This window comes from Gracilinanus agilis, chromosome 2, assembly GCF_016433145.1.
Source record: "Gracilinanus agilis isolate LMUSP501 chromosome 2, AgileGrace, whole genome shotgun sequence".
Taxonomy (NCBI): Eukaryota; Metazoa; Chordata; class Mammalia; order Didelphimorphia; family Didelphidae; genus Gracilinanus; species Gracilinanus agilis.
The window spans coordinates 434,071,187-434,098,871 of record NC_058131.1 but is presented as its reverse complement, the minus strand read 5'-3'; the positions used below and the strand labels follow the sequence as shown (position 1 = coordinate 434,098,871).

At 36.3% G+C, this 27,685-nt stretch overlaps 1 protein-coding gene across 1 annotated transcript in view; it reads right to left on the bottom strand.

Annotated features, from left to right (window-relative positions):
- ERO1A (endoplasmic reticulum oxidoreductase 1 alpha) overlaps window positions 1–27,685 on the bottom strand; it is a 122,539-nt gene that overhangs the window by 54,798 nt on the left and 40,056 nt on the right. The window contains exons 3-9 of the mRNA XM_044659927.1: window positions 24,615–24,734; window positions 22,439–22,522; window positions 19,275–19,313; window positions 17,068–17,144; window positions 15,949–16,022; window positions 11,998–12,118; window positions 3,484–3,530 (exon numbers count right to left, since the gene is read on the bottom strand). Coding sequence (XP_044515862.1) covers window positions 3,484–3,530; window positions 11,998–12,118; window positions 15,949–16,022; window positions 17,068–17,144; window positions 19,275–19,313; window positions 22,439–22,522; window positions 24,615–24,734 — 562 coding nt within the window. The remainder of the gene's footprint in view (window positions 1–3,483; window positions 3,531–11,997; window positions 12,119–15,948; window positions 16,023–17,067; window positions 17,145–19,274; window positions 19,314–22,438; window positions 22,523–24,614; window positions 24,735–27,685) is intronic.

Below are 27,685 nucleotides of genomic sequence, written 5' to 3'. Positions count from 1 at the left end.
GCCAACACTCTTCCTGGCCCTAGACTATGACAAAGTCTTATGCTGTTCCCATAGCTACAAGTCCCAATATACCTCTCTGACCTGGAATAGAGACCAGCATCCCCACTTTCCTACAAGTGACCACAAGCACTCTTTTCCACCTCAGAGCCACAACCAGGGCCCTTGTTCTGCCCATTATGAGCAATATAATAGGGTCCTGATTTCTGTACTAGCAGCAATGCAATGACCCAGGACTATTCTGAGGGACATATGGTAAAGAACGCTACCCACATTCAGAGGAAGAACTGCAGGAGAGGAAACACAGAAGAAAATCAACTGCTTGAATACATGGGTTGATGAGGACATGATTGGGGATTGAAAGTACCACACCAATGCAACTATCAACAATTTGAAAATAGGTCTTGATTAATGACACATGTTAAAACCAGTGGAAATGCATATGGGCCAGGGGAGGGGGGGAGGTCAGGGGGTGAAGGGGAAAGTAAGAGCATAATCATGTAACCATGTTAACTTTTCTAAAATATAAATATTAATAAATGTTTAAAAAAAATAAAAAAAATATATAATAGGGTCCTGAAATCAATTCCAGCAAAGAAATTCCTGCAATCTCCTTCTGACTAGTTGTCTAATTACATTCCCCACCCCATCCCTAATCATTAGTGGTCTGATAGTTCCCAAAGCCACTATCATCAATGCAGCCACCCACAAGGCCTGTCATGGATGCCTCAGTATGGATTGTGCTATGTGGCCTATGCTGTGCTCTAGGCTTAACCACCATCCTATTGATTTTCATGACACATCTTTTAGTTCTCCTTCTGCCTGTCTAACCACTTCTCAGATTCCTTTGTATCATTCAAATCACTGCCCCTAACCATGGCCCCCTTCTCTCTCTACAGTCTCTCTTGGAGATCTTACACATGGGTTCGATGTTCATTTCTATACTGATAAAACTAAAATCTACATATCTTGATCTAATATCTTTCTAGGCTCCAATTCACATTATCATCTAGCTAGTGGATATTTCTAATTGGATGTCCCATACACATCTCAAATTCAACAGGTCCAAAGTGGATCTCATCTTCTTCCTTCCAAAACCTACTGTTTTTCTGAACTTGCCTATTTCTGTCAATGTACAATCATCCTTCCAATGATCTATATATGTATCAGCCTTTTCATTCTGGAGATGCATTTATCAGGTTATACACACTCATTTATTTCCCAGTTCCACTTACTCTCTGTACTTTTCTGCCTCTTCCCTAGCAGCTTTTTCTCCACTCAGATACCTTTTCCTCACATTCTGATTTCATACATCTTTCATGTGTTGTCATTCCCCATTCAAATGTAAGCTTCTTTTTTTAAAAAGTATTTATTTAATTTAGAATATTTTTCCATGGTTACATGATTCATGTTCTTTCCCTCCCCCTTCCTGGAGCCAATGAGCAAGAATGTAAACTTCTTGAGGAAAGGAACTAGTTTTGCTATTATTTGAAAATTAAAAAAACACTTGAGTGCCTGGCACTTAGTAAGCATTTAACACATGTTTTATTGATCTATCTCAGTGCCATAACTGACTTCTCACTTTCTATCACCCTATATATGCAGTCAGTTGCTAAATGTTGTTGATTCAATCTCTACATCAATACCATCTATCTCCTTTCTCTCTCCTAATTCAGCATAGTGGTTCAGGCTCTCATCACGTTTTACCTCTTCTCCCAATCTATCTCTCTTCTTCCAGGCTCTCCTCATTCTAATAAACATTCCTACAAAAGTGATCATCCAAAGAGCAGATCTGACCGTGTTACTTACCTGCCCAAGAAGCTCCAAGGGATCACTATCATTTGTAAAATCAAATGTAATTACACAATTATATTTGTCTAATTACATTTTCTCTCTATGGCATTAAAAGCCATATTTCTACAAATCAGCTTTCCAGGCTTATTTCTAATTTCTTCCATTTACATAGTCTATAATCCTGACAAATTGGGCTACTGTTATGTTTCAATGCAAAAATCCATTTTTCTGTTGGCACAGAGAAGTTTTGGAACATTGGAAAAGCAACTTTGAGTGACAGGAGTGGTGGTGTGGTTGGAAAGAGAAGTGGAGGTTTGTGGGAGAAAAGAACCTTGGAAGGGGTCTTCGTCTCTGGACCCTGAAGGAGATGAAGGACTTTTACCTGACCTCTGGAGTCTACCAAGACTACCTGAGGGTTTCCCTGAATTTCTATTTCTCTGAAAACTTGTTAGGTTTCCTGCTTCTTAACTATAACATCGAAGAAGAATCTAGAAATCTGTCAGTGGCTAGAAGGGGTCTGTGGACCTGACAAGCTTTATGGGCCAACCCCGAAGATTCACTGTTCTGTCCTGTGACAATTTAAGAGAGACCCTCATAAACCTTCTGTCTGTTGTTTAGTATAGCTAGCAGATAGAAAAGAGGGATGAAAAACTCCTGGCCAGGCACCAAGGACCTCATTTGTTGTTGTGACAAGTCAGGGCTATCTAACCCCACTCACCTCACCCATCCTTGATACTTCAATATGTTAAATTATTTTGTTATTCAATTAGCAGTCAGATAAAGCTCCTTTGGGGACACAGAGGCAATAGAGGGAAGAAGAGGGAATAGGGTGAGACTGTCTAGCAAGCTTTGGCTACACAAAGCCCCAAGGCTGTCAGTCATTCAGTCTTTCCCCAAGGTTGAGTTCAGCAAGGGTTTCTTGGGGTCCAGGCAATTAAATTAAGTCCTGAAAAACAATTTATACCCAAACCCAAAGAAACCCCTAGCTGGACACTGACTCCTGCCCATCTCTGTCCACTACGCCAGTCACAAAGATAACTTCTTGATACCTTCTAAGTAAAGGTGAAGAGTTCCCTTAATAGGCTTATCACACTCACAAGCCTATCCATCCAAATAATATCTTTGGGCCTCACCAAATCATCTTTACAGGGCAAAAATAAAGATAGAATAACACTGAAGGTAATTCAATATTAGTGGGTTTTCAACTTTCAACTACAATATGTGGATAATGCTAATGAGATACTAATATACTGGACATTTGAATTTGAAAATTTGAAAATATATTTAAACATTTTAAAATAAATCTGTGGCAAAAATTATAATGAATATTGATTTTCCTTTCGCTACTATCTTACATTTATTTTCTTTATATTTATTCTGTATTCTGTATTAAAGGAAGGGGTATATTATAACATGATTATTCAGTCTCAAAAATGAAAATAAGCAAGTTGAAGGTAAACTATATTAAGATACATTCTATTTACAATTTAACGTGAACATTTTAATGATAAATATATGTTACTATACTGTGTATACTTTAAAAAAATACCTGTAAGAATGCCCATCTTTCTAAAATGGTGACTTCCTTGCATGGAAACAGAATTATGTATTGATCTCTCAAAGGTTTTGGTTTTCCACTTAACATAGCCAGTTCAGTGAATGATAAATAATTTAATAGTATAAATAACTCACCTTGATGTGATGACAAAGGATTTAGAGGCCTTTTGATCGCCTGTGGCCTAGAGACAAAGGAATTAAAATATAAAAGTTTATATAACAATTTAATTTTTATTTGTTAAGAAATGTTCACAGAAATGAAATAATCTGTTGAAAGGTGCATATTTGTCTCCATCCAAAATAAAATTGGACATTAGTGAGGTAAAAAAAAGATTTATCTTTCTGTAACTGAACTGATGATTTCTTCCCCCTTTCCCTTTAGAGTTTCTGGTTAAAATAATAACAATAGCTCTTATTTATATACTGCTTTCATTTAACAATCCTGCAAAATAAATACCACAATATTATCTCCGTTTCACAGATGAAGAAAACCGAGACTCAAAAGGTCTAGACTTGTTCCTGCTGTCAGACTTAGGTCTCTGGTGACATCTAGTTCTAAGCTCTCTAATACATACCATATTTTTATTTTTGGAGGTATAAGATGCTCCCCCTTTTGCCAGCTATGTGTAGTCATCAGATCATTTCCCAATCCATTCTCCTACCATGGGATTTTACAGTATTTCTGGTTTTTTATGGACTTGGATATGAATTCATTTAAACAACACAAAACTCAAGGAAATCCTAAATATAAACATGCAGGCCAAGGAAACAATCATTAATGAAAGTAAATAAGGAGTAATAAAGCAAGAAACAAGAAAGTAATGAGTGTGATCCTATTTCAGTGATATTTGCCACTTCAGTTTAACATGGTGACAACTTCAGTTTGTATAAAAAAATGGTGCTTTTTTTTTAAAAAGGGAAAAAAGCTTAGCAGTGTTTTGAGCTTTAAACACTTTCCAGTCCTCAAATAAATGTGCATTAAATAAATCAAGATAAATGTCATCACTTAAGAGAAGGCATCCATAACTAGGTCTATTAAAAGCAGTACACTGTAATATTTTCCAATACATTCATGAAAATTTTATTAGTACTATTGTGATAATTAAGGTGTGAATCAAACAAAATCTTAAAAACAATAGGCTAAGTTGGTGGTATTCTATCATACAAATACAAATACTAAATACATACTAAATACAAAGATAAAGAGGTGTACTTCTTGCCAAGGCTAACCTTGAACACATCCCCTCACATCTCCTACAGATTTGTTCCTACAGTCATCCCTCCTCTCTCTTTAATCTGCAATTTCTCCCTATCTACTGCTTCCTTCTTTGCTGTTCACCTTTAAAAACCCATTTGACCCTTAAGATAATGAGATTAAACTTATCCTGCCCATCTTCATATTTAATTTCCAAAGGTGAAAACATCACCACTTAATTCACAAGCTGGGAAATCTGTAACCCACATGTGCAAGAGTGGGTGACGAATCAGACGAATCAGAATTGACTGACTGCCCAATGGGAAGTCCTAAGGAAAGCATCTCTTGTGATTGGACATGTAAACTAAGAGGAAGCAAAGAGGAAGTGAAAAACCAGGCCCTCTGTTTTTATCCTTCTGTCAATGTCACTGGGTAAGGACAGGAAACCTTAAGCCTTAAGGAAGCTCATGAGAAATGTAGTTCAAGTACCCCAAAATTTCCAAGAACACACCCTACAATTCCCCCTCAATTCAGCGCCACTTTTCACAGCCCAAATCCTAGAAAATACTGCCAACAATCATTACCTCCACTTCCTCTCTTCAGTCCTTTCCAGTTTGACTTCCAGCCTCCTCACCCAACTGAAACTGCTCTGTCTAAAATTACTCATGATCTATTAATTGGCAAATCTGATGGCCTTTTTCAGCATTTGACATTGTTAACCACATTCTTCTCTGAGATACTCTTTATCATCTGAGTTTTCATGACACTATTCCCTCTTGGCTCTACTCCTAACTATCTGGCTGTTCCTTCTCAGTCTTTTTTTTTTTTTTTTGGTAGATTTTCACCCATATGATGCCCTCTAACTATGTGAATACTAAAAGCCTCTCCCCTGGATCTTTTTCTCTTTGTTCTCTACAGCCTTTCATCTGGTAATCTCATGTATTTAATGACCATCTCTATGACTCCCAGATATACATGTCCATTCCTACTCTCTCCCTTGAGTTCCAGTTCTACCATCACCATTTATTTAGTGGGTATTTCCAACTGGATGTCTGATAAGCATCTGAAACTCATTAAGTCCAAAATAGAACCCATTATCTTTCCCCCAAAATTCACTACTCTTCTGAACTTTTTCTTTCATGAATACCACCATTCTTCTAGTCACCCAAGTGTTAAGACCCAAGTTCACAATATCTTTGTCATCCTTGACTCCTCATTCTCACCCCACATATCCAGTCTGTGGCCAAACTGTGTCTATCTCCACAACATCTTTCCAATACCTCCTGGTTTGCATCCTCATTACCTCTCATTTAGACTATTGCTATAACTTCCTAAGAACTCAAACTTTTAAAAAATAAAGACATTTTCTATTTTTAAAAAATCTTTATCCAATACTTGTCAGATCTCTGGGAAAGGAAAGATTTTAAAACCAAGCAAGAGTTAGAGAAAATTACAAAATGTAAATTAAATGGTTTTGATTATATTAAACTAAAAAGCTTTTGTACAAACAAAAACAATGTAGTCAAAATCAGGAGGGAAACAACAAATTGGGAAAAAATCTTTATAACGAAAAACTCTGACAGGGGTCTAATCACTCAAATATACAAGGAGTTAAAGCAATTGTATAAAAAATCAAGCCATTCCCCAATTGATAAATGGGCAAGAGACATGAATAGGCAATTTTCAGGTAAAGAAATCATAAGTATCAATAAGTACATGAGAAAGTGTTCCAAATCTCTAATAATTAGAGAAATGCAAATCAAAACAACTCTGAGGTATCACCTCACACCTAGCAGATTGGCTAAAATGAAAGAAGGGGAGAGTAATGAATGTTGGAGGGGATGTGGCAAAATTGGGACATTGATGCATTGCTGGTGGAGCTGTGAACTAATCCAACCATTCTGGCTGGCAATTTGGAATCATGCTCAAAGGGCTATAAAAGAATGCCTGCCCTTTGATCCAGCCATACCATTGCTGGGTTTGTACCCCAAAGAGATCATAGATAAACAGAGTTGTACGAAAATATTTATAGCTGCACTTTTTGTGGTGGCAACAAACTGGAAAAGGAGGGTATGTCCTTCAATTGGGGAATGGCTGAACAAACTGTGGTATATGCGGGTGATGGAATACTATTGTGCTAAAAGGAATAATAAACTGGAGGAGTTCCAGGTGAACTGGAGAGACCTCCAGGAACTGATGCAGAGTGAAAGGAGCAGAGCCAGAAGAACATTGTACACAGAGACTGACATACTGTGGTAAAATCGAATGTAATGGGCTTCTGTACCAGCAACAATGTAATGACCCAGGACAGCTCTGAGGGATTTATGGTAAAGAACGCTAACTACATTCAGACGAAGAACTGCAGGAGAGGAAACATATAAGAAAAGCAACTGCTTGAACGCATGGGTCGGGGTGGACATGATTGGGGATGTGGACTCGAAACTACCACACCAATGCAACCACCAACAATTTGGAAATAGGTCTTGATCAAGGACACATGACAAAACCAGTGGAAATGTGCGTCGGCCATGGGTGGGGGGAGAGCAGGGGGTGAAGGGGAAAGTAGGAGCATGAATCATGTAACCATGTTAAAAATGATTATTAATAAATGTTTAAAAAAAAATCTTCATCCTTCTTTATATCTCTGTAGCATTTGGCTCTGTAGATCACATACTTCTCCTTAATACTCTGGGTTTTCAAGTCTCTTTTCTCTTAACTTTATCTTTTACATAGTTTCCAAAGTGACAAAATGAAGACTCAACATCATTTAATACTTTGGGATGACTCAAGAAGGGAAAGGGAATAAGCATTTATATAGCATCTACTAGGTGCCAGGCACAAATATTATCTCATTTGATCCTTACAACAACCCTATGAGATAGATGCTATTATTATCCCCATTTTGCAATTGAGGCAAATAGGTTAATTGACTTGCCCAAGTTCATACAGTTAGTCTTTGAGAATGAAAATTAAAATCAAGTCTTCCTAACTTAGGCCACTACCCTGTTAATTTAGCTTTGATCCTGGAATGAAATGAGATATTCATAGGTCACTCAATAGTTAACAAAAGGAAATTTACTTAGTCATGGCATAAAAAGAATCATTATACAAATATATTGCAGCATTTAGCCCCCCTCTTATCCATTATGAAATGCATCTAGTGCCTTAGATCAATATGTGATGATTTGTTTAACCTTTTATATCTACAAAGAACAGTCCTGATTGTGAGTGGGTAGACATTTTTATGCATTTAAATGACCAAGAAGCCTCATCAATAGCTTACAGGCCACCAGGAAGCTGTCTCAATTGAGACACAACTTGATCCTTGGCCCCTATATATCTATGCACTTTTAATTACTTGTCGCTTTCTTTTGTTTTCAACTGAAACAAGCCTAAAAGGTCTTCCCTTCTCTCCCCAATTATAACAAGATAGATAAGCATATGTTTGGGCCTCTCAGATCATTTGTGATTTGTCCTCTATATATTTTGTTGTTCATAGTAGTTTGTGTCCCCCAACTAAAATGTGAACATGAGAATGGGGGTTGTTTTTGCCTTATTTTGATTAACTAAAGTTTAACTTAAGTAATTGGTAGATAGCAGACACTTAATAAAATGCTTGTTGTTGTTGCAGCCTCTGAAAAAGAAGTGAACATATCTAACACATTAGAAATGAAGTTTTTCCTATACAAAAAGAAAAAGAAAAGAAAAGAGATACTGAGAAACTATCTTTGGAGCTGCCACATCATTATCTGAATTTTAGACAGATTTGGAGGGCTGATGTGCCCTCTCCTGTTTCCAGTCTTCCATGTTATAAAGAAGTGGGTAATCTTGGTTAAGGGAAGGATAAAGGTGATGAGGTGATTGGAGGAGGAATGAAGGGGATAGCTGAGTGTAGGGATGAATGAGGTAGGTGGTATACAGGAAGGTAAGGGAATAGATGGGAGTATAGGAAGGCAGCTTAATCAGGCTTATTCACTGAAGGCTGGAGACAGAGGATACTGAGGAAATAGGCTGGGTTCTTCAGGCACGGAAGATATCTCTGAGATACAAAAGGAGTTGGGCTAGTCAGAAATATTTTAAATCTGGCTAGAGGGCTTCTCTTGTTAATTTCTAAAATCCCTTGAGGGAAGAGCCAAAGGGCTCCTCCCTGCTAGTGAAACTGATGGCTGCAGGAAATCTGGGTTAGGTACTTCCTGCCAAGATGGATGCCTGTGGTTCCCTCCAGAAACAAAAAGAAAATAATTCCTTCTCTCTTCAGCCCTTGCCTTAATCTTCAATACAATGATTCACCAGAGGCTTTGAGTAGGTAACAAAGAGGATTTGTTAATGTCAGGGATAATCAGAAGGAGAGAGGGGTTTAGGGTTTTGTAACAGCTGCTAGGGAGAAAGCTGATGGTGGGGGAAGGGTCACAGGAAGGGGTTAGACTGAGAGAGGCCAGCTCTCCCAGTCAAGAAGGTTTGACTGTCTTTTGAAATAAAGTATTTATCAAATCACTTTAGGGGTGGCTTGTCTTAGGATGCCCTACTTGCCTACAGAAACTAGACCCAGATATCCAACCACCAAGCCCACCCTTCCTCCCAGGGCCCAAAGGGAAATTCAGGGAAAATAGCAGGGATGTAATATGGAGAGATCAGGGAGAGGACCAGAGAAATCAGATAGGTCCAAAGGTCCCAAAAGACAGAAACACAGGCCAAGGCAGAGCCAAAAGCAAAGCCAACAGGCAAAGCCAAAGCCAGAAGGCAAATGCCCTTCAGTTGGAAGTTCAGCACTATTTATAGCCTCAGGCTCTAACTCACTTTCTGAAAATTCTAAAACCCTAACTGCCAGGGCCTGCTTACAGTTGAACTTGCAAGAGCCAAAGGCTTCTGCTAGCAACCCTGCATTACATCCAGAGACTTTGGTTGGCAATATAGACTTTCAGCAACTTTGGGATGTATATGTCTTGTATGCCAGTTTTTTCTTTTTTCCTACTTCCTAGTTCAGACACTGAGTTACCATATACTCATTTGGAGGCACTTTTGGTGCCAATATAGGAACTCACACAAAGATCCCTAAGCTATAGTGACTGGCTCTAATTTATTGCCATGGGCTTCAGTTTGTTTTCTTATAAAATGAGAGGTGATAAAAATAGCTTCTTTGGTTTTTTTTAGGTCTAGAGCTATAATTATATAATATTTGTGCATGTATGTGTTAGTTATATATAAAATTTAGACTACTCCATTTTGAGGATATTCCAACCTTCTCTCAGCATTGAATCCTTTACATTATCTCCTAGAATACAGAATAAAATTACAGTCCCTTCCATCAAGAACTCATTAATTCAGTGGCTCATGGAGAAACAAAGGCATTTCTCAATTCTTCAGCAGATTAAAATTTACTGCTTTTGGTAGCAATTGGAAGTCTCAGTGGATTGAGAGCCAGGGCTAGAGACGGGAGGTTCTAGGTTCAAATATGGCCTCAGATACTTCCTAGCTGCATGACTTTGGGCAAGTGACTTAACCCTCACTGCCTAGAAAGAAAGGGAAAAGGAAGAAGGGAAGCCAGGGTAGGTGGTCCCCAGCCCCAGTGGGAAAATTAACCTGAGCCCTTTGGAGCAAAACAAAATCAGGGACTATAGGGATATTTAACTGGGTTTATTTAGGTTAGGAAAGAAAGGTCTGGGAAAGCTAGGAGGTAGATCTCCGACAACTACGTTGGGAACAAGGCTCTCCAGGGAAGAAGGTTCTCTCCTCCCTTCTCCAAAAAAGGTGCTAAAACCAGTGCCTCCTCTTCTTTATATATCTTTCTCCAACACCTCCCACAAAGGAAGTGGGATGTGTCCGAGGAAGTTATGGTAGAGAATCCAGAGAAATGTAGTCTCCCAGGGTTCAGAGCCATTCCAAAATGCACACTACCCCTTACTACTCTTCTGCCTTAGAGCCAATACACAGTATTGATTCTAAGACGGAAGGCAAGGGTTAAAAAAAAAATAGTGCTTTCTCTGCAGGAATAAGTTCACCTCCAACTATAGTACTGGTAATTCAAAAAATTATACACATGAAAACATATAAAACATATTTCTATAAGTTTCACCATTTTGTAAAAAGCTTTAAGTATGATCCCAGGATAATTTTCTGAGGTACCTAGATGCTGCAGTGGATAGACTCTTTGTTCTGAAGTTTAAATTAAGTATCGGGCACTTACTAGCTTTGTGACCCTGGTCAAATCATTTAACCTCTGTCACTCAGTTTCTTCATCTGCATCGTGGGAATAATAATAGCACCTACCTAGCAAACTCACTCAACCATAGCAGCCCAGGGTCTATTGCTAGAGTACCAAGGCTAATGTGATGTCATGAGGATGGGGTTTTGATGGGCTGGTTGCCATAAGAATGGGGTGTAAATGGTCTGGTTGCTATGAACCTACCCTAGTATGTTTTGCCCTAGACTTAGGGGCATACCAAGAGTTTGGCATCTACCAAAAACTATCCAAGCACATGAACACTGGGTTGGGCCTAAAGGGTATAAAAGCTGTACTCTGAAATTAATAGGAATCTCAGACCATAAGGAATATCTAGGATCCTATTTGCTGAGGGGGGCCAGGTCCCTCTAATAAATAAATAGTTATTGGCTTGGAGCTCTGCCTTAGTTGTTTTATTGCATATTGGAAAAATTTCTGGCATTACAAAGCATTATAAAAATGCTAGCAATTATTATTATTATTATTACTTCTGCTCTCCAAGGACAAGCCTAGCTAAATACCAAAAAAAAATCATCAATAGTTGGTTGGTTATTTTTGACAAATTATTTGGCATGGCTATATATGAAATAAAACAAAACCAACTCCCCAGAATAGAGATAATGGAAGGACTGGCCCGGAATTTGTAGTCTTGGTTCGGCTTTTGTAATGAGTTTTTGTTACTATTATTCACACTATGCCATTTTTGTATTAAGCTGTGTTAACTGTGGCTGTCTATTAAACATAAATACACTAGTAGCAGCTCACAAGCTATAATTTTAGGTATAAAGTCCTATAATAGAGCATCTAAAATCTGGAATAGTCATCCCCCTGGGGAATATGAGTTGAGGGAACAGACAGGCCAGAAAAGCACTACGTATTTTCTTATAAAAACAAAAGTTAGGGGGCAGCTGGGTAGCTCAGTGGAGTGAGAGTCAGGCCTAGAGACAGGAGGTCCTGGGTTCAGACCCGGCCTCAGCCATTTCACAGCTGTGTGACCCTGGGCAAGTCACTTGACCCCCATTGCCCACCCTTGCCACTCTTCCACCTATGAGACAATACACTGAAAGTACAAGGGTTTAAAAAAAAAAAAAAAAAAAAAAAGTTAAAAATCATGTCTAAATGAACTGTATTAACAAATAGGCTTACAGAACTACATTTGATCTGTAATTTTTAAAAGCAATATATATTTTAATTGCACATAAGTAACAGAGGATTTAGTGTTCAAATCACCTACTTGAAACAATTTTCTTCATAGATGACATTCCATATCCTCCAGGCATCTGGTCCCTTGTACCCAGTGTAACGCTCTGGATTAAGGAGCAAATCTACATACTCAGCATCAGGAGACTGTATATCTATGAAATAAAATGCTTTGTTTGTCTTCTCTCCCATAAAATCTTAAAAACAACGAATCTATATCTCTTGTATTTCATGGAAAATCAAGGGGAAAAAATGAAATACAGTGATTAATTATGACCCTGAATCATCCAGACAGCAAATATTTATGCGTAATAGAAAGATTTCTGTCAAAGGTAGTTTAATAAACAGGGAGTTAAAATAAATTTCAGTTATCTAGAAAATTCACTTATAAAATCAACTGATAATAATTAAATAATTATGTAATATATTCTCTACCACATAATTTATAATCATTATTTTTTCACAAACTCTTATAAGTTTTACTATGAGCCTTGATCCATATTTTATAGAAGTGATAAAGTAATCTGTTAAAATTATATAGGACCTCAGAAAAGTGAAATTTTTATTCTCATTCTAATTGTCAACCTATGTTGAGGTCTGTGTGCTCCCCAAAATATTATTAGGAGAATTTAATATATAGCAATTTATGTTCTTAAAACTACATTACTTCAATGTAATTAGCAATTTGCTTTAAATTAGGTTGGTCACCTATTATGATAAAATTAAAAACTCCAAAGTCCAAAGGAATGTGATAACAGAAACAGGGAGGCAAAATCTCAAAAAGTACTGAAAATGGAAAAGTCTTTTCAAAACCTCTTAAGTTTATGTTTTGTCACACAATCATTCATTCCTATTAGAATTAGAGCAATCTGGTGGAATTGTGAATCGATCCAACCATTCTGGATGGCAATTTGGAACTATGCCCAGCAAAAGGGATCAAAAGAGGAGTCTCAGATTTTTATCTATTCTCTTATTGGCTTCCCACACAGATTTGACTCAATACAAGAGCTTCTTTGAGTATTATTATTATTATTACTTCTGCTCTCCAAGGACAAGCCTAGCTAAATACAAAAAAAAATCATCAATAGTTGGTTGGTTATTTTTGACAAATTATTTGGCATGGCTATATATGAAATAAAACAAAACCAACTCCCCAGAATTGATCAAATGTATTGTCTTCTGAGGTAGAGAACTTCCTATTATTGATGGCTGTTCAAGGTTAGATGATAACATTTGGACCTATTGAAGAGGGCATTCATCAGTGGGAAGGAGGTTATAAATGAATGCTTTTTAAGTTTTTATGATTTTTGTATTCAAAGGACAGTGTAATTTTTGGATACAATATAACATTATAGTATATAAGATGTTTAACAGTAACTTGTTTTAATTAAATCAAAGTACATTTAAGAAAAGAGAGTATATGCCTTTTATCTAGCCATACTAATACTGGGTTTATACCCCAAAAAGATAATAAGGAAAAAGACACGTACAAAAATATTCATAGCCGTGCTCTTTGTAGTGACAAAAAATTGGAAAATGAGGGGATACCCTTTGATTGGGGAATGGCTGAACAAATTTTGGTATCTGTTGGTGAAAGGAATACTATTGTGCTCAAAGGAACAATGAACTGGAGGAATTCCAGGTGAACTGGAATGACCTCCAGGAATTGATGCAGAGTGAAAGGAGCAGAACCAAGAGGACCTTATACACAGAGATGGATACACTGTGGCACAATCAAATGTAATGGACTTCTCTACTAGCAGCAATGCAATGATCCAGTGCAATTCTGAGGATTGTGAGAAAGAATGAGAAATACTATTCACATCCAGAGAAAGAAATGTGGAAGTAGAAACCACAGAAGAAAAAAATTGCTTGATCGCATCGGTTGAGTAGGTCAAATCCACACTTTTCTTTGCCCTTCTCTCTCTTATACAAAATTTCAGGACTTACTTTTTCCCCCTCTTATCCAAACTAATTTATTTTTAGACTCATCACAAAAAAAACATTTCCAGAGAGCAACATAATTACCTTAACATAACACAAAAGTTAGACTAAAAAAAAACATCAAAATTTAATATGCTGAATAATTGGAACATTTCAGAAGATAGGATGAAATCAATGAAAACCCAATTGGCCCAAACAATTAATAGGAATCAAGAGGGAAGCTATAAATCATGTTCAAAAGAGTTTAAAGTTTTCATACTTCCTAATAATGATTAACATTAGAGCTCAGGTCTGGTATATATGTCATACAGATATAACCCTAGGTCTTTTGTCCTTTTCTCCAATATCTTTATACCAACTTAATAAAAACACATTTTTTAATCAAGCTTCTATATTCCCCAAAGCAAAGGTGCCCCAAATAGCAAAGATGAGGTTATTGTTTTTTAAAATGTCATTCTAATTGTTAAAAAAAGAAAAGTAATCTTTGTAAGTTCTTTATAAAGTATACGGTATGTTCATGCCATATACCTTATAAAAAGTTTTGTGTTGAAAATTTATCACACCAATACAGAACTCCAAGCTAAATAATACGTTTATTGAGAGGAACTTCACCTCACAATAAAACTGGACCCTGGCCCCATCAGAACCAGAGACCCCAAGTCTTAGGAGATGACCTTTTTTATAGAGAGAAATCTTAGGAAATGTGGGAGTAAAACTCCCACAGGTCCAGGGTCTTAAGGAGGTGGGATGGTGTGGACCTGTTAAGATGAATGAGAGACAGTTTGAACTTCAGCCAGGCAGGCATCATGAATACTACTCTGCTCTGCCTTGAGTAAGGTTTATTTTTATACATTTTCTTATACGCTTTGAAATTACAAATAATGTTGGCATGGAAATCCATTCTCATCATACATCTTTTCTTAGAGACAATGTATTAAATCATACATTAACTTTGTTACTACCACCTTTTCATTCTCCAGTAACTTTCAATATTTTTTCAAAGTGTGTTTTGACATGTTTCCCAGGCAATGGGGTGGAGAGAGAACAGTTCAGGGATCTACTGGCCTTTACACGAGAGGCTACTTCTCCATTTTTCATCCATTGTAACATACCCAATCAGGGATCAGGGGGAGGCTTATTGTTTCTGGTTTCTCATTAAGTAAGCTTCTGTGTATGGGAATGGAAAATTCAGGTGCAATTTGTTGGAGTTTAAAATCTTAAACATTAACTCACTATTTGCTGGTTTGTTGTGAAGTGACTTCTAGGGGAATTTCTGTATTACTGCATATAAAAGTGGGAATTTCCTAGGAATCTGTAGGGGGCCTGTGAGAGTTCTAGTAATAGCCTTTACTGTTCTTCTGATTTTTCCTGGGGCTAAGTAGGGATATTGATCACAATAATTCCAATAAATAAGGAGTGTAAGAGAAGAGTCACATGGGGGTATCTGAGTGAGGGGTTTCCATCCTTCCTGAGGCTGCCATGCACTTCCTTGAGGTCCCCCAGTGACCATGTCAGACAGCAAGGGTTTTGATGGCACCTAGCAAGGACATAGTGACAATGTTACAAAAATAGAAAAAGATGCTAAAATCTTTCACATAGGCGGTACTTAATTAGTGATGTAATTGCTAATTAAGCAAGTAATTGTAAAAGATCACTTTGGTTTCACACTCAATTCTTTTTTTTTTTAAATCCTTGTACTTCAGTGTATTGTCTCATAGGTGGAAGACTGGTAAGGGTGGGCAATGGGTGTCAAGTGACTTGCCCAGGGTCACACAGCTGGGAAGTGGCTGAGGCCGGGTTTGAACCTAGGACCTCCTGTCTCTAGGCCTGACTCTCACTCCACTGAGCTACCCAGCTGCCCCTCACACTCAATTCTTAATATTTATGTCCTCCATTTTATAAAAAATTTTATATATGAGACCTTTAGTTAGTTTATTTGATTCTTGTAAAATTATTGTCATATTAATAATTATAAAATAGCATAAGATATATCTTATTTAAATTTTGTACATTTAAACTAGAACTATATAAATTTTTATACCTTCAGCTTCACAGAAGTTTTCTGAAGAATCATCATGCTTAGCCCACTGAAGAACAGCTTGCTGTGTCTCCTCACTTCAAAAAAACAAACAAGAAAGGGTGTTTTTATTTTTAAAGTTATTACTGGATAGGAAAGAAACTAATGATTCTTTTTTTCCCCCAATGAAACACCCTCATAGAGATGGAACCTTCCCTTCCTTCTCTCCACTCAATTACTTCAGAACAGGTTTAGATGTCCTCCAACCACTTCTTGTTCCTCTTGAGAACTCTTTCAATTAGCTGCTGGTCTATAACTGGAGTTATACTAAAGGAGCAATCAGCACTCTTAGGTTGCTGCTTTTTGCTGGCCTCAAGATACTAGGACAACTTTTTAATCTGTTTGAGGTCAGTGGAGTGATTCCCTTCTCCCATTAAAGTTGGTCTGGGATGATGCCACCACCTACTTCTGTCTTCTTTCTTTTGATATCAGGCTTTATGAGTGTCAAATTTGGCTAGTGTCTTTCTCTTTCCCGGTCAGCTAAAAGCAAATGTGGTAAAAACAATGGACTTAGTATTGACACTAAATGAAAGTGAAATGTTAAATAGCTAATGAGAAAAATTCCTAGGTGGCTCAACAGATAAAGAGCTAGATCTAGAAACATGAGGTCCTGGGTTCAAATCTGACCTTAGATATTTCCTAGCAATATGACCCTGGGCAAGTCACTTTATCCCCATTGCTTAGCCCTTAGTATTAATTCTAAAAGGGAAGGGAAGGGTTTTGTTTGTTTGTTTTTTAAACTGGCTAATGAGAAGGCTAGGGAGGTTGGCCTTATCATTCCATAATTCTTTCCTGTTTAGCATTCCCCTTTCTACAACGGAAATAAAACAGTTCTATTCTGATCTGTATGATTCATTTTTATTGTCTCCCTCTCTGCTAGGAGAATCCACTGGACTTGATCCAATAATCAAAGAATTTTTTAGGAATCTAAAAAGTGGGGGAGGGTAAGGGTTAAAGACCTGGGATACTAGTTTCTCTATTTAGGAGAAAGTCAATTCTAAAGACATTATTTCTAGTGCAAATTATGGGAAAACACAAGGACTAATGAAAGTCTCCAGTTTCTGTGCTAGACAGCCAACAAACCTCAGAGATCTGTCAACAGCTCCAAGTTGCTCAGCCTGTTCAAATTCTTCAACAAAATTATTGGCTTCTTTGGAATACTAAGACAAAAAAAATAAGACCAGGGGGATGAGAGAAACTATATCATTTACTCTAATTTAAAACCTAAAAAAAAGTTGGAAGTTTAAGTTTTTTTTTTAAAAAAAGGAATCTTCATATTCTCTTTCAAAGTTTTAAAAATGATTCCCCATGAGATTTTCAGTGAAAGACACAAGTTCTAATTTATTAACTTAGAAAACCACAAGTTAACAGTATGTTTTGTTGTACTTTTGTTTATTTTGTTAAACATTTACCAATTACATTTTATCTGGTTCAAGCATTTTGGGGAGTTTTGTCCATGAATGAGAATCTGGTAACCTCTGCCAGATGAAAGATAAGAGGACCTAGGTTCTAGTCTCAGGAGGCATAACCTTATTTTCTTATTTAAATCATCTGTTATATTATTAAGAATAAAAATAAAGTGTTCTGAAAATATAACTTTTTAAAAAATTAACCTCATTAGAGGCAATTGGATATATAGCAAGTTAGCCTTTGGATTAATTCTTGCCTCCAATAAAGACTGGCTAGGTCGATGATGGCGAAACTTATAAAGACCTCATGCCATGCCCCTCCCCACTGTGTGCTGTGCCCCTGTCCTTCTAAGTTGGAGCAGGTGGGAGCCAGGCTTCCTGCCTGGGGAAGCTGCCTCCAGCAGTTATAGAGTCCTGCCCCTGCATCCAGCCCTGCCTGCCTATTGGACTGCGTCCCACATGTAGGGGGCAGAGTGCAGTTAGCCTTTGTGAGGTGGGGGTCACCCACAGACTGGCAGCTGGCAGGGAAGGAAGAAAGTTGAGATCTTTTAGAGGATGGGGCCAGCCCTGCATTGAGAAAGGAAACTTACCCCCTCCCACTTTCCTACAGCTCCTAGTCCCAGACAGGGGCAGGAGAAAGGGAGGGGCATGACCTGAGCACTCCTCAGGGGATAGTCCCACGTGCCCACAGAGAGGTCTCTGCATGTCGTCTTTAGCACCTGAGTCATAGGTTCATCATCATGGGGCTAGGTGATCCAGGGCAGGACATTTAACCTCTCAGTGCCTCAGGAAACTCCCCATGACTATGAAGTAATAGAGTAGGTTCTGGGCAATATCAGGTAGTTAAGTTCACTCTTTGTGAGTTCCCCAGTCAAAAAAGCATTTCTTATATACTTTCTGTATTCCAGGAATACAACTAAGTGCTGGGAATACAAATACAAACAAGAAGAAAGAGAGACTCTGCCCTCCAGGAATTATTCTTTTTAAAAAAATTAATGTTATTTTATTTTCCATTCCAAATATTATATTCTAATGGGAGAAGATAACACAAAAAGAATCTAAACATTGAGAAGGTAGAACAAGGATATGGTGGGAAAAGTTCAAAGAGTACAGAGTGGAACTGAAAGAAGAATGAAGACATGGCTTAGCCTAGGCAATTTCCTTAAAATGGAGGTTCTAGGTTGATCCAAGCAATCCAATTAGGGGATTACAGTTCTTGGGGCATGGTAAAGAAAGTCCAGAGTGTTAAGAGTACAGCCCTTTGAGGAATAAATGCTAATGAAATCACAGGATCCATTCAATGAAAAGCAAAAGTAGTGGGCACTTAAAAAAATAATTTTAAAAGAATTTATTGTGAATGGTATCAAAATTAGAACATTTAAAAACTACTGTTAGTCTTAATTATAGTATTAACCAGTTCACTCTATCATTCAACATGAAATTTGCCATTCACACAAAGCACCATTCCATAAGAATCAAAGGCAGAGGGGTTGTATAGATTACTACTCAAAATACCACCAATATTCTTATCAACAAGAATTACTACAGGATGCAATAGAAAATAAAAATGGGCTTAAGAGCCAGAGTAACTGAGTTTAAGTCCAGGATCTGAGACTTGCTATCTTTGTGAGACCTTGTACAAATGTCACTTAATATCTCTGGGCCTTCATTTCCTCATCTCTAAAATGAAAGGATTTGACTCAATAACCACCGCTAAGGTCCTTTCCAGATTCTATCCTGATGATTCTGTGACCATTAGTGTTCATTTGAGTGGTAAGATAAAGTTAAATGTGGTAACTACACAATTGGGCATGAGACAAGTAACAATGTGAGCAAAAGACCTCAAGAAGACCAGAATGTGATATTTATATTCATACATACCTTATAGCTTGCATATTTAATCCCTTCAGGGACTTCATTCTGAATAGAAAAAGAACAATTTATTTAATCTATAATTGCATTTTTATCCCCAGCAATTATCATAGCACTTAGCACACAGTTCTTATTTAAAAGCAAAATGCTTCAATAAAACTTGATTTTAATGGAAATGAAGTCAGAAAATAAATATACTGCTACCTCTAACAAAAACAAAGTTACTGATCAGTGACACTATTTTTGAATTCCTAAAATTATATACTAAAACCTCGATTTCAATAAGGAGATATTTATAACTTTCAAATAGTTTGTTATGTATTAGTCTTCTCTACCCATTAACACCTAGAAAAAAAACTGGTTCCAGGGAAAAGGTAATTTATCCACTATGTGTTACATATTAGAATTTTAAAATTCCAGGTGTGAGAGTTAGAATTTGGATGATATCAACTTCAGACACTTGATCCTGTTTACATTTGCATTTTGGGGGTACTTCACTACTTTGAAAAACAAGTAATTTCATGTTCTTTCTACCAATGCAAATAGTAACTGCTTCATGCCCGGTTAACTGGTATCTATGAATTGCTAATTAAATTGTTTATTGGTAGTTTTGATTTCTTTATCTGAAAATTGTCTATTTATGTCCCTTGCCCATTTATCGATTAGAGAATGGCTTGATTTTTTGTATAATTTATTTATCTCCTTGTATATTTGAGTAATTAGACCTTTGTCAGAGTTTTTTGTTATAAAGATTTTTTCCCAGTTTGTTGTTTCCCTTCTGATTTTGGTTGCATTGTTTTTGTTTGTAGAAAAATGTTTTAATTTAATGTAATGGAAATTATTTATTTTACATTTTGTAATTTTTTATAACTCTTGCTTGGTTTTTAAATCTTTCCTTTCCCAGAGATTTGACAAGTATACTCTTCTGTGTCTGATTTACTTATAGTTTCCTTCTTTATATTCAAACTCATTCACCCATTTAGAGAAGAAAAAGAAATTGAAGGTATTAAAATAGGCAATGAGGAGACTAAGCTATCACTCTTTGCAGATGATATGATGGTCTACTTAAAAGATCCTAGAGAATCAGCTAAAAAGCTAGTAGAAATAATCAACAACTTTAGCAAAGTTGCAGGATACAAAATAAATGCACATAAATCATCAGTATTCCTATATATTTCCAACACATTGCAGCAGCAAGAGTTAAAAAGAGAAACATCAGTTACCCTAGACAATATAAAATACTTAGGAATCTATCTACCAAAACAAACACAGGAATTAAACAAACACAACTACAAAACACTTTCCAAACAATCAAAACTAGATCTAAACAATTGGAAAAATATTGATTGCTCATGGGTAGGACGAGCTAACATAATAAAAATGACCATTCTACCCAAATTAATTTACTTATTTAGTGCCATACCTATCGAACTACCAAGAAACTTTTTTTACAGAATTAGAAAAAAATATATAACAAAGTTCATTTGGAAGAACAAAAGATCAAGAATATCAAGGGAAATAATGAAAAAAAAAGATGTGAAGGAAGGTTGCCTAGCAGTACCAGATATTAAACTATACTATAAAGCAGTGGTCATCAAAACAATATGGTACTGGGGGCAGCTGGGTAGCTCAGTGGAGTGAGAGTCAGGCCTAGAGACAGGAGGTCCTAGGTTCAAACCTGGCCTCAGCCACTTCCCAGCTGTGTGACCCTAGGCAAGTCACTTGACCCCCATTGCCCACCCTTACCAATCTTCCACCTATGAGACAGTACACCGAAGTACAAGGGTTTAAAAAAAAACAATATGGTACTGGCAAAGAGACAGAAGGAAGGATCTGTGGAATAGACTTGGGATAAGTGACTTCAGCAAGACAATCTATGATGAACCCAAAGAACCCAACTTTTGGGACAAAAATCCACTATTTGACAAAAACTGCTGGGAAAATTGGAAAACAGTATAAGAGATTAGGTTTAGATCAACATCTCACACCCTACACCAAGATAAAATAATGTTTCTAATACTAACATTTTGAAAAAGATTTATGTTGATATCTTCAGAACACATAAATATGTTTGGTTTGGCCACACATCTAGAGCACTACCATCAAATCAAAGGAAAATAATTCAAAAAAGGGTAAGAAAAAAATCTCTCAATGAGGGCAACTTTATTTTCCTATATTATGAAAACCTATCTCCATGTTCAAAGTTCAGCAAAGCTAAATGGCAAATCATTCAAGTCTACAGTGTTTCTCAACTGTGGCCTCCCCTCCGTCTTTACAAAGATGTGAGGGTTAACCAAGTCCTTTTCAGGGACTTCAACTCTGGTGTCCACCTTTTACTCAACTATCACCTATGACTCTAAGAAGCCAGTGCAGCAGCCACACCCCAATAAAATTATTTTAGCAAACAGGTTAAAAAAACTAAGTTGAGGATGACTGATACACCTAAAATCCTTAAGTGAAATAGGGGGTTTTCTAACCCAAGCATGTGTAGTCGTTCTCTGGTGGAATGGATGGATGAGAACAACTTGCTGCAACATCCATGAAGGCATGGTGGAGCATTTAAAGCACGGTCAGATATCAGATATGTCAAGGTCATCCACGGCATCCAGAGCCATTGCCTTGCCACTGAACTTCAATGGCTCTGAAAAACAGTGAGGATGACAACTTTGGGCAGCTCTGCCTCATGAATCCAATTTGTGCACAATTTGAGACATCATGCCAAGATGTCACCGACTCTCTTTAAAAAATGAAGGATGAACAACAAATTATTTTTTCAGGGTCGAATTCAGGAAGACAAAAATTAGAGCAATAAAGAACAAGCTCTAATAAAAGTAGGCTTGATTGCTTTAATCATAAGTATTTCATTTCTATAACTAGGTTCAGAATCATCCAAAATAAGTCTGACCATATTATTTTAATATATAAATCTAATTAGGTTCATACTTAATAAAAAAGACTGGAATATTTTTGGTCTAGTTTAGCCTTTTGAAAAGGTTATTGGGCATGGGCACGAACCATCAAAGAGTTATAAGATCTATATCCTTTCCTAGCTATGACCATGGGCAAGTCACTTAACCCCCAAATAAAATTGCCTAGCCCTTGCCACTCTTCTGTCTTAGAATTAATACTAATACAAAAAGTAAAGAATTTTTTAAAAATGAAGAACTTCTTACAGACTGACAGGTTTTCACGGCACAGTCTCTTCTCCCACAGTGGTTCATATCACTCCAGAAAGGACAAGGCTTTTTTAAGTTTACCTGAAAAATAATTATAGAAAGAATATTAAGAAAGAAAAAAATTAAGTATATTAAATTAGAAATACCAAAAAATATAAATACATGCAGCAAAGTGGCCTGTGGGGCTTGGAATTAGCAAGACCCAAACTTAAATTCTGCCTCATATGTAGTCTAAGCTGCTTGATTCTGAACAAGGCACTTAATCATTTTGAACCTGTTTCTTCATGTGTAAAATGGAATCAAATGAGATTAATACATGTAAAGAGCTTTGAAGACTTTAAAACACTTTATTATAGTAATATTTCTATATTATATTGCATTTATTATGTAGCTCATGTTGACAGGGAATCTAGAAGCTCCCAAAATTGTAGCCTAGAAAGATTTAATGAACCTCAGTTTACTTATCTTGAAGGTGAAAGCCTCAGTTTTGACCTTGTCACAATAGAATTCCTCCCTGAGGGAAAGTCCAACTTCACTGGTCTCAGACTAACAATGGGCCTTAATGGGGATGGTTAATCCCATCCGAGGTTAAGTATCTCTTCTGTCCCAGTGGTTTCTCCCCTTAGGCTAAAGTCCTAAGGTGGCCCAGCCCTTTGGCCCTTTTGTGTCCATTGTAAAGCATCAGCCCCTCACTGTAATTCCTCTCCATGACTTCTTATTTTCCTTTTTTACCATTGTAAAGTCAATCAACTATCCATCTCATCCTTAGTCCTCAAGTTCCCGAGAAAGGTATTTAAGCTTCCCAAATTCCAGGGCTCCTTGGAATTGTCCAATCTAGTGTGGTTGGCTTTCCCAGGGTTCGGAGACCAGAGCATCCAGAGTTCAATCCTCAACACTGTGCAGCTCTGTGCAGAGGCCTAACTCAGCCCTGTATCCCTTTTCTTAATTAAAGAGTGGTTTTTCTGACTATTTAATAGTTCTGTGTTTTTTCCCAGTCAACATTTATTATTAATTATATCACCACTTATATATTGTATTATTTTATACTATATCATACTTATAGGTTATTAACTAACTTAGGTGTAAAAAGGTGGGTTATTTTTTGTTAGAAGAGCATGTTTTATGTAGATGTCCCTGTAAGTCATTGGTGGTTAGAAGGTCATAAGTCTTATGTTATATACCTGAAGAGATGGCAGCTTAGGTTCAAAGTAGCTCACATTCCTACTACACATTTTAAGTAAATTTAATAGTTCATTTAAAAATAAAACTATCAAAAAATAAAAATAAGATTTTACTTCATTTGTAACAATAATTTAGCTTTCAAAAATTCTGAGCTGGAAATTAAAATGTGAAATTCTAGGAAAGACTGTTAGAGATAATGGACAACAAATATATATATATATATATCTTTCCTCTCAGGAAGAACAAATATAATTTCTATCATGAATTTCAAATATGATCAAGAAAAACTTGAAATTAATCCTCTTTATAGATGTCGATAATTTCAAATGATAAGAATTAATGGAAGGGTTTATGACTTCTATCACTGGTGAAATATTTTTAATTTCTGAAACCACTGATCCACCAATGTAATACAGATTGTCAATATAAATGCTATAATCTACTCTCAACTTATTTTCACTTAACAATAAATTCAATCATTAACACATTACTGATTTGAACTTATAATACAGGCTGTCCCCAAAAGACTAATAATATATTTTAAATTAAATCTGAGACTAAATGATTTCAAAGAAAAGTAAGTTAATGTTTGTAAAAACAAAACAAATCAATAAATTTTTAAAAATAATGAAAAAACTGTAACTCAACAGAGTATCCTATTGGAAAAGAGTTAGACAGATTGTGATATATGAATATAATGAAATAATAACTACCATAAGAAATGATGAAATAGGGGGCAGCTGGGTAGTTCAGTAGATTGAGAACCAGGCCTAGAGATAGGAGGTCCTAGGTTCAAATCTGGCCTCAGACACTTCCCAGCTGTGTGACCCTGGGCAAGTCACTTGACCCCCATTGCCTACCCTTATGACTCTTCTGCCTTTGAGCCAATACACCATCTTGACTCCAAGAGGGAAAGTAAGGATTTAAAAAAAAAAATGAAACAACTAAATTAGCACTTAATTATTCTGAATAATCACTTATATACCAGTACCTTGTAATATCTAAAATAGACACTTTCCAGAAGTTTTTGAAGTCTTGGGAAAATCTTGTAGTTATTAAAGCTGTCAATAGTTTCAACATCACAAGTACAATCATCCAAGTAACCACTGACCTGTGTTAAAGAACAAAGAAATTTTAAATCTTTGCATATTTTCCAGGTGCAATTGCATGCAGCAAAAACCTTTATACTCTAGCCATTCCCAAAGTCCCTTTACTCCTTTCCCCTACACATATAGTAATTTGTGTTTCAATAGATCTCCATCTCAGATATTTGCTATACTAAAGTCCAGATGGAGCAAAATAAGTTCCACATATAATTCCTGATTAATTTTTGGTCCTTATATTACAGTTCTACAGAATTATGCACAAAAATAAGTCTTTTATAAATTACACTTGATTCTACCTTAAACTAGGATTGTAAAATTATTTTTTGTTCGGCCCGGTTCTGATTTCCCAAATTAGGAGGCACACCAGATAATATAAAAGCAAGAGGTACTGTTTTATTGCATAGCCAGCTTATATAGTTTGAGTTCTAGGAACTAGGGGAGAGGGGGAGATGTTTATTCAACAAATGTTTCCTATCATCCATTCAACAGATGTTACTGGTTGGGGGGGGGGGGTCTTCCTGCCATTTAACAGATGTTGCTGGTTGGGGGTTTTCCTGCCATTCAATAGGTGTTGCTGTTTTTATCAGCTCATACTCAGTGGGCTTCCCAGGCCTATCATTTTAAAATGTAAATGTCATAAAATGACATAAATAAGAAAAGAATCAACAACTAACTTTTCTGAAAGAATAACATTTAAAACTACTATTATAACAATTTTGAATTTCATCTTAGAATTATGCAAGAAAAGTGCCAAAACTGTCCATACTTAAGAGTTTTTATGAAGATAAAACATATTTTTTTTTTTAAAAAGGTGACAGACTTAAAGTACAGTGAAACTTTTTTCGGATATGACTAATATGTGTGTGGAGTGAGAAATTAGTGTATTATTTCAAGTTATTAAGAGCTATTAATATCTAAAAGCTGGTATTCCCCACCCCTACTCCCCATAGCTTTATAAAAGCTTTACTGCTTTAAGTGAATCTGTTTGAGAACTGCCTTAGGCAGGAGTCCCAGCCTAATGATCTTAGATCCTGAAGTACCTGAGATCAAATCTTGAGTATCCTTTTGCCTTAGAAGACTTTCCTATTGTACCTTTGTATTTGGATTATTGAAGCTTTTCAGGTCAAACCTTGACTAATCCCTCCTAGACAATGCAGTCTAGAACTACTTTCCTCTCCTTTAGTCTCCAACTTCCTGATCATTTCTTTAAAATATTGATTTTCTTGGATGTATCTATTGTGAAACTATTCATTTTCTTGAAGATAATTAGCTTCAATGTGTTCATTGTAAAGCTATTCAACAATGTCTCCAACTACTGTAAAAATGCCTTCTAGGTGACTTGTTTGCATCAGGATTGTCCTACAAGTAAGGGATTTTTCTGTGAATTTCTGGGCATTTGTCTTGGGTCAAATTGTAAAACTATAGGAACCAAATTAGTTAGAATTATGCAAATAAAGTGAGTAAAATGTTTATATCCTTAGATCCAGAGACTTTATAATTCTATAACCACAGAGGTCATACATAAGAAGAAAGCTCCCATATACATCAAAATATGGTAGCATTTCTTATAGCAAAGAACTTGGAAAAAAGTAAATGTCTATTGACTGGGAAATTGCCAACTAAACTATACACGAATGTAATGTTACTTACCGTACTATAAAAAATAACAAATATGAACACACAGGAGCATAATAAAGAGTGAATTAGAACCAAGAAAGCAATATACACAATGACTACAGCAATACGAATAGAAAGAATAATCAGAACATAAGAAAAATGAATGTTGTAAAATTATTTAAAAAACAAGCATAATCCTGATGGAAAAACATAAGATTATAACCTCATCTTGAAATACTGTTGTGCTATAAGAAATTATAAGCAGGATGGTTTCTTATATGAACTGATACAAAGAGAAGTGAGGAAAACCGGGTGAACATTGTACACAGTAATAGCAACACTGTAATGATGATGAACTGTAAAAGACTTAGTTGCTCTGATCAAAACTCTGAGTGCAGATTGAAGCATGTTTTTTTACTTTCTTCATTTTTATTGTTTGTATGTCTGAGTTCTTTTGCAACAGAGTTAATAAGGGAATATAATTTTTTATAACTTCAAATGTGTAATCATTAATCATATTGCTTGCTTTTTCAAGTGTTGAGGAAGAGGCAAAGGAAAGCAAGAGAATTTAGAACTCAAAACTTTAAAAAATAAATGTTGAAAAAATTTTAATTGATTTTTTTTCTCTCTGTATTTTTAATGAGGGGAGGGTCAAATAGAGGACCAAAGAACGATTTAGTAATAATGAGAGGGAAAAAGAGACAACTAAAATATTTTTTAATTACACAGAAGGAAACAAGGACAGTTTTGAAAATTACATGCTGAATTTATATATTATAATGTGTTACATATGTTTATGTATTATGCATGTATAATATATGATGTACATTATGCATACATTTATGCTATTTACATACATTATGTAAATTAAAGCAAGTCATTTAGAATTAAGAATTAAGAAAATCTTTTTTTGCGTTTTCTGCTGAGTACATACTTGGTGAGGGAGTTGTTTACATTCAGGATTTTTTAAAAATAGTAACCAAACTGACAGAGTATTACTGGTCAGTGTATTAGGGTCAGTGATATTTGAAAGAACTGTCAACTGGGAGGACTTGAAAAGAATAAATGATCTGATTTTTTAAAAAGAAAGAAAGAGGGGGCAGCTGGGTGGCTCAGTGTGAATTGAGAGCCAGGTCTAGAGATGAGAGGTCCTAGGTTCAAATCTGGCCTCAGATACTTCCCAAGTGTGTGACCCTGGACAACCCCCATTGCCTAGCACTTACCACTCTTTAGTCTTAGAACCAATACACAGTATTGATTCTAAAATGTAAAGATTGGGAGAGAGAGAGAAGAAGAAGAAAGGAAGGAAGGAAGGAAGGAAGGAAGGAAGGAAGGAAGG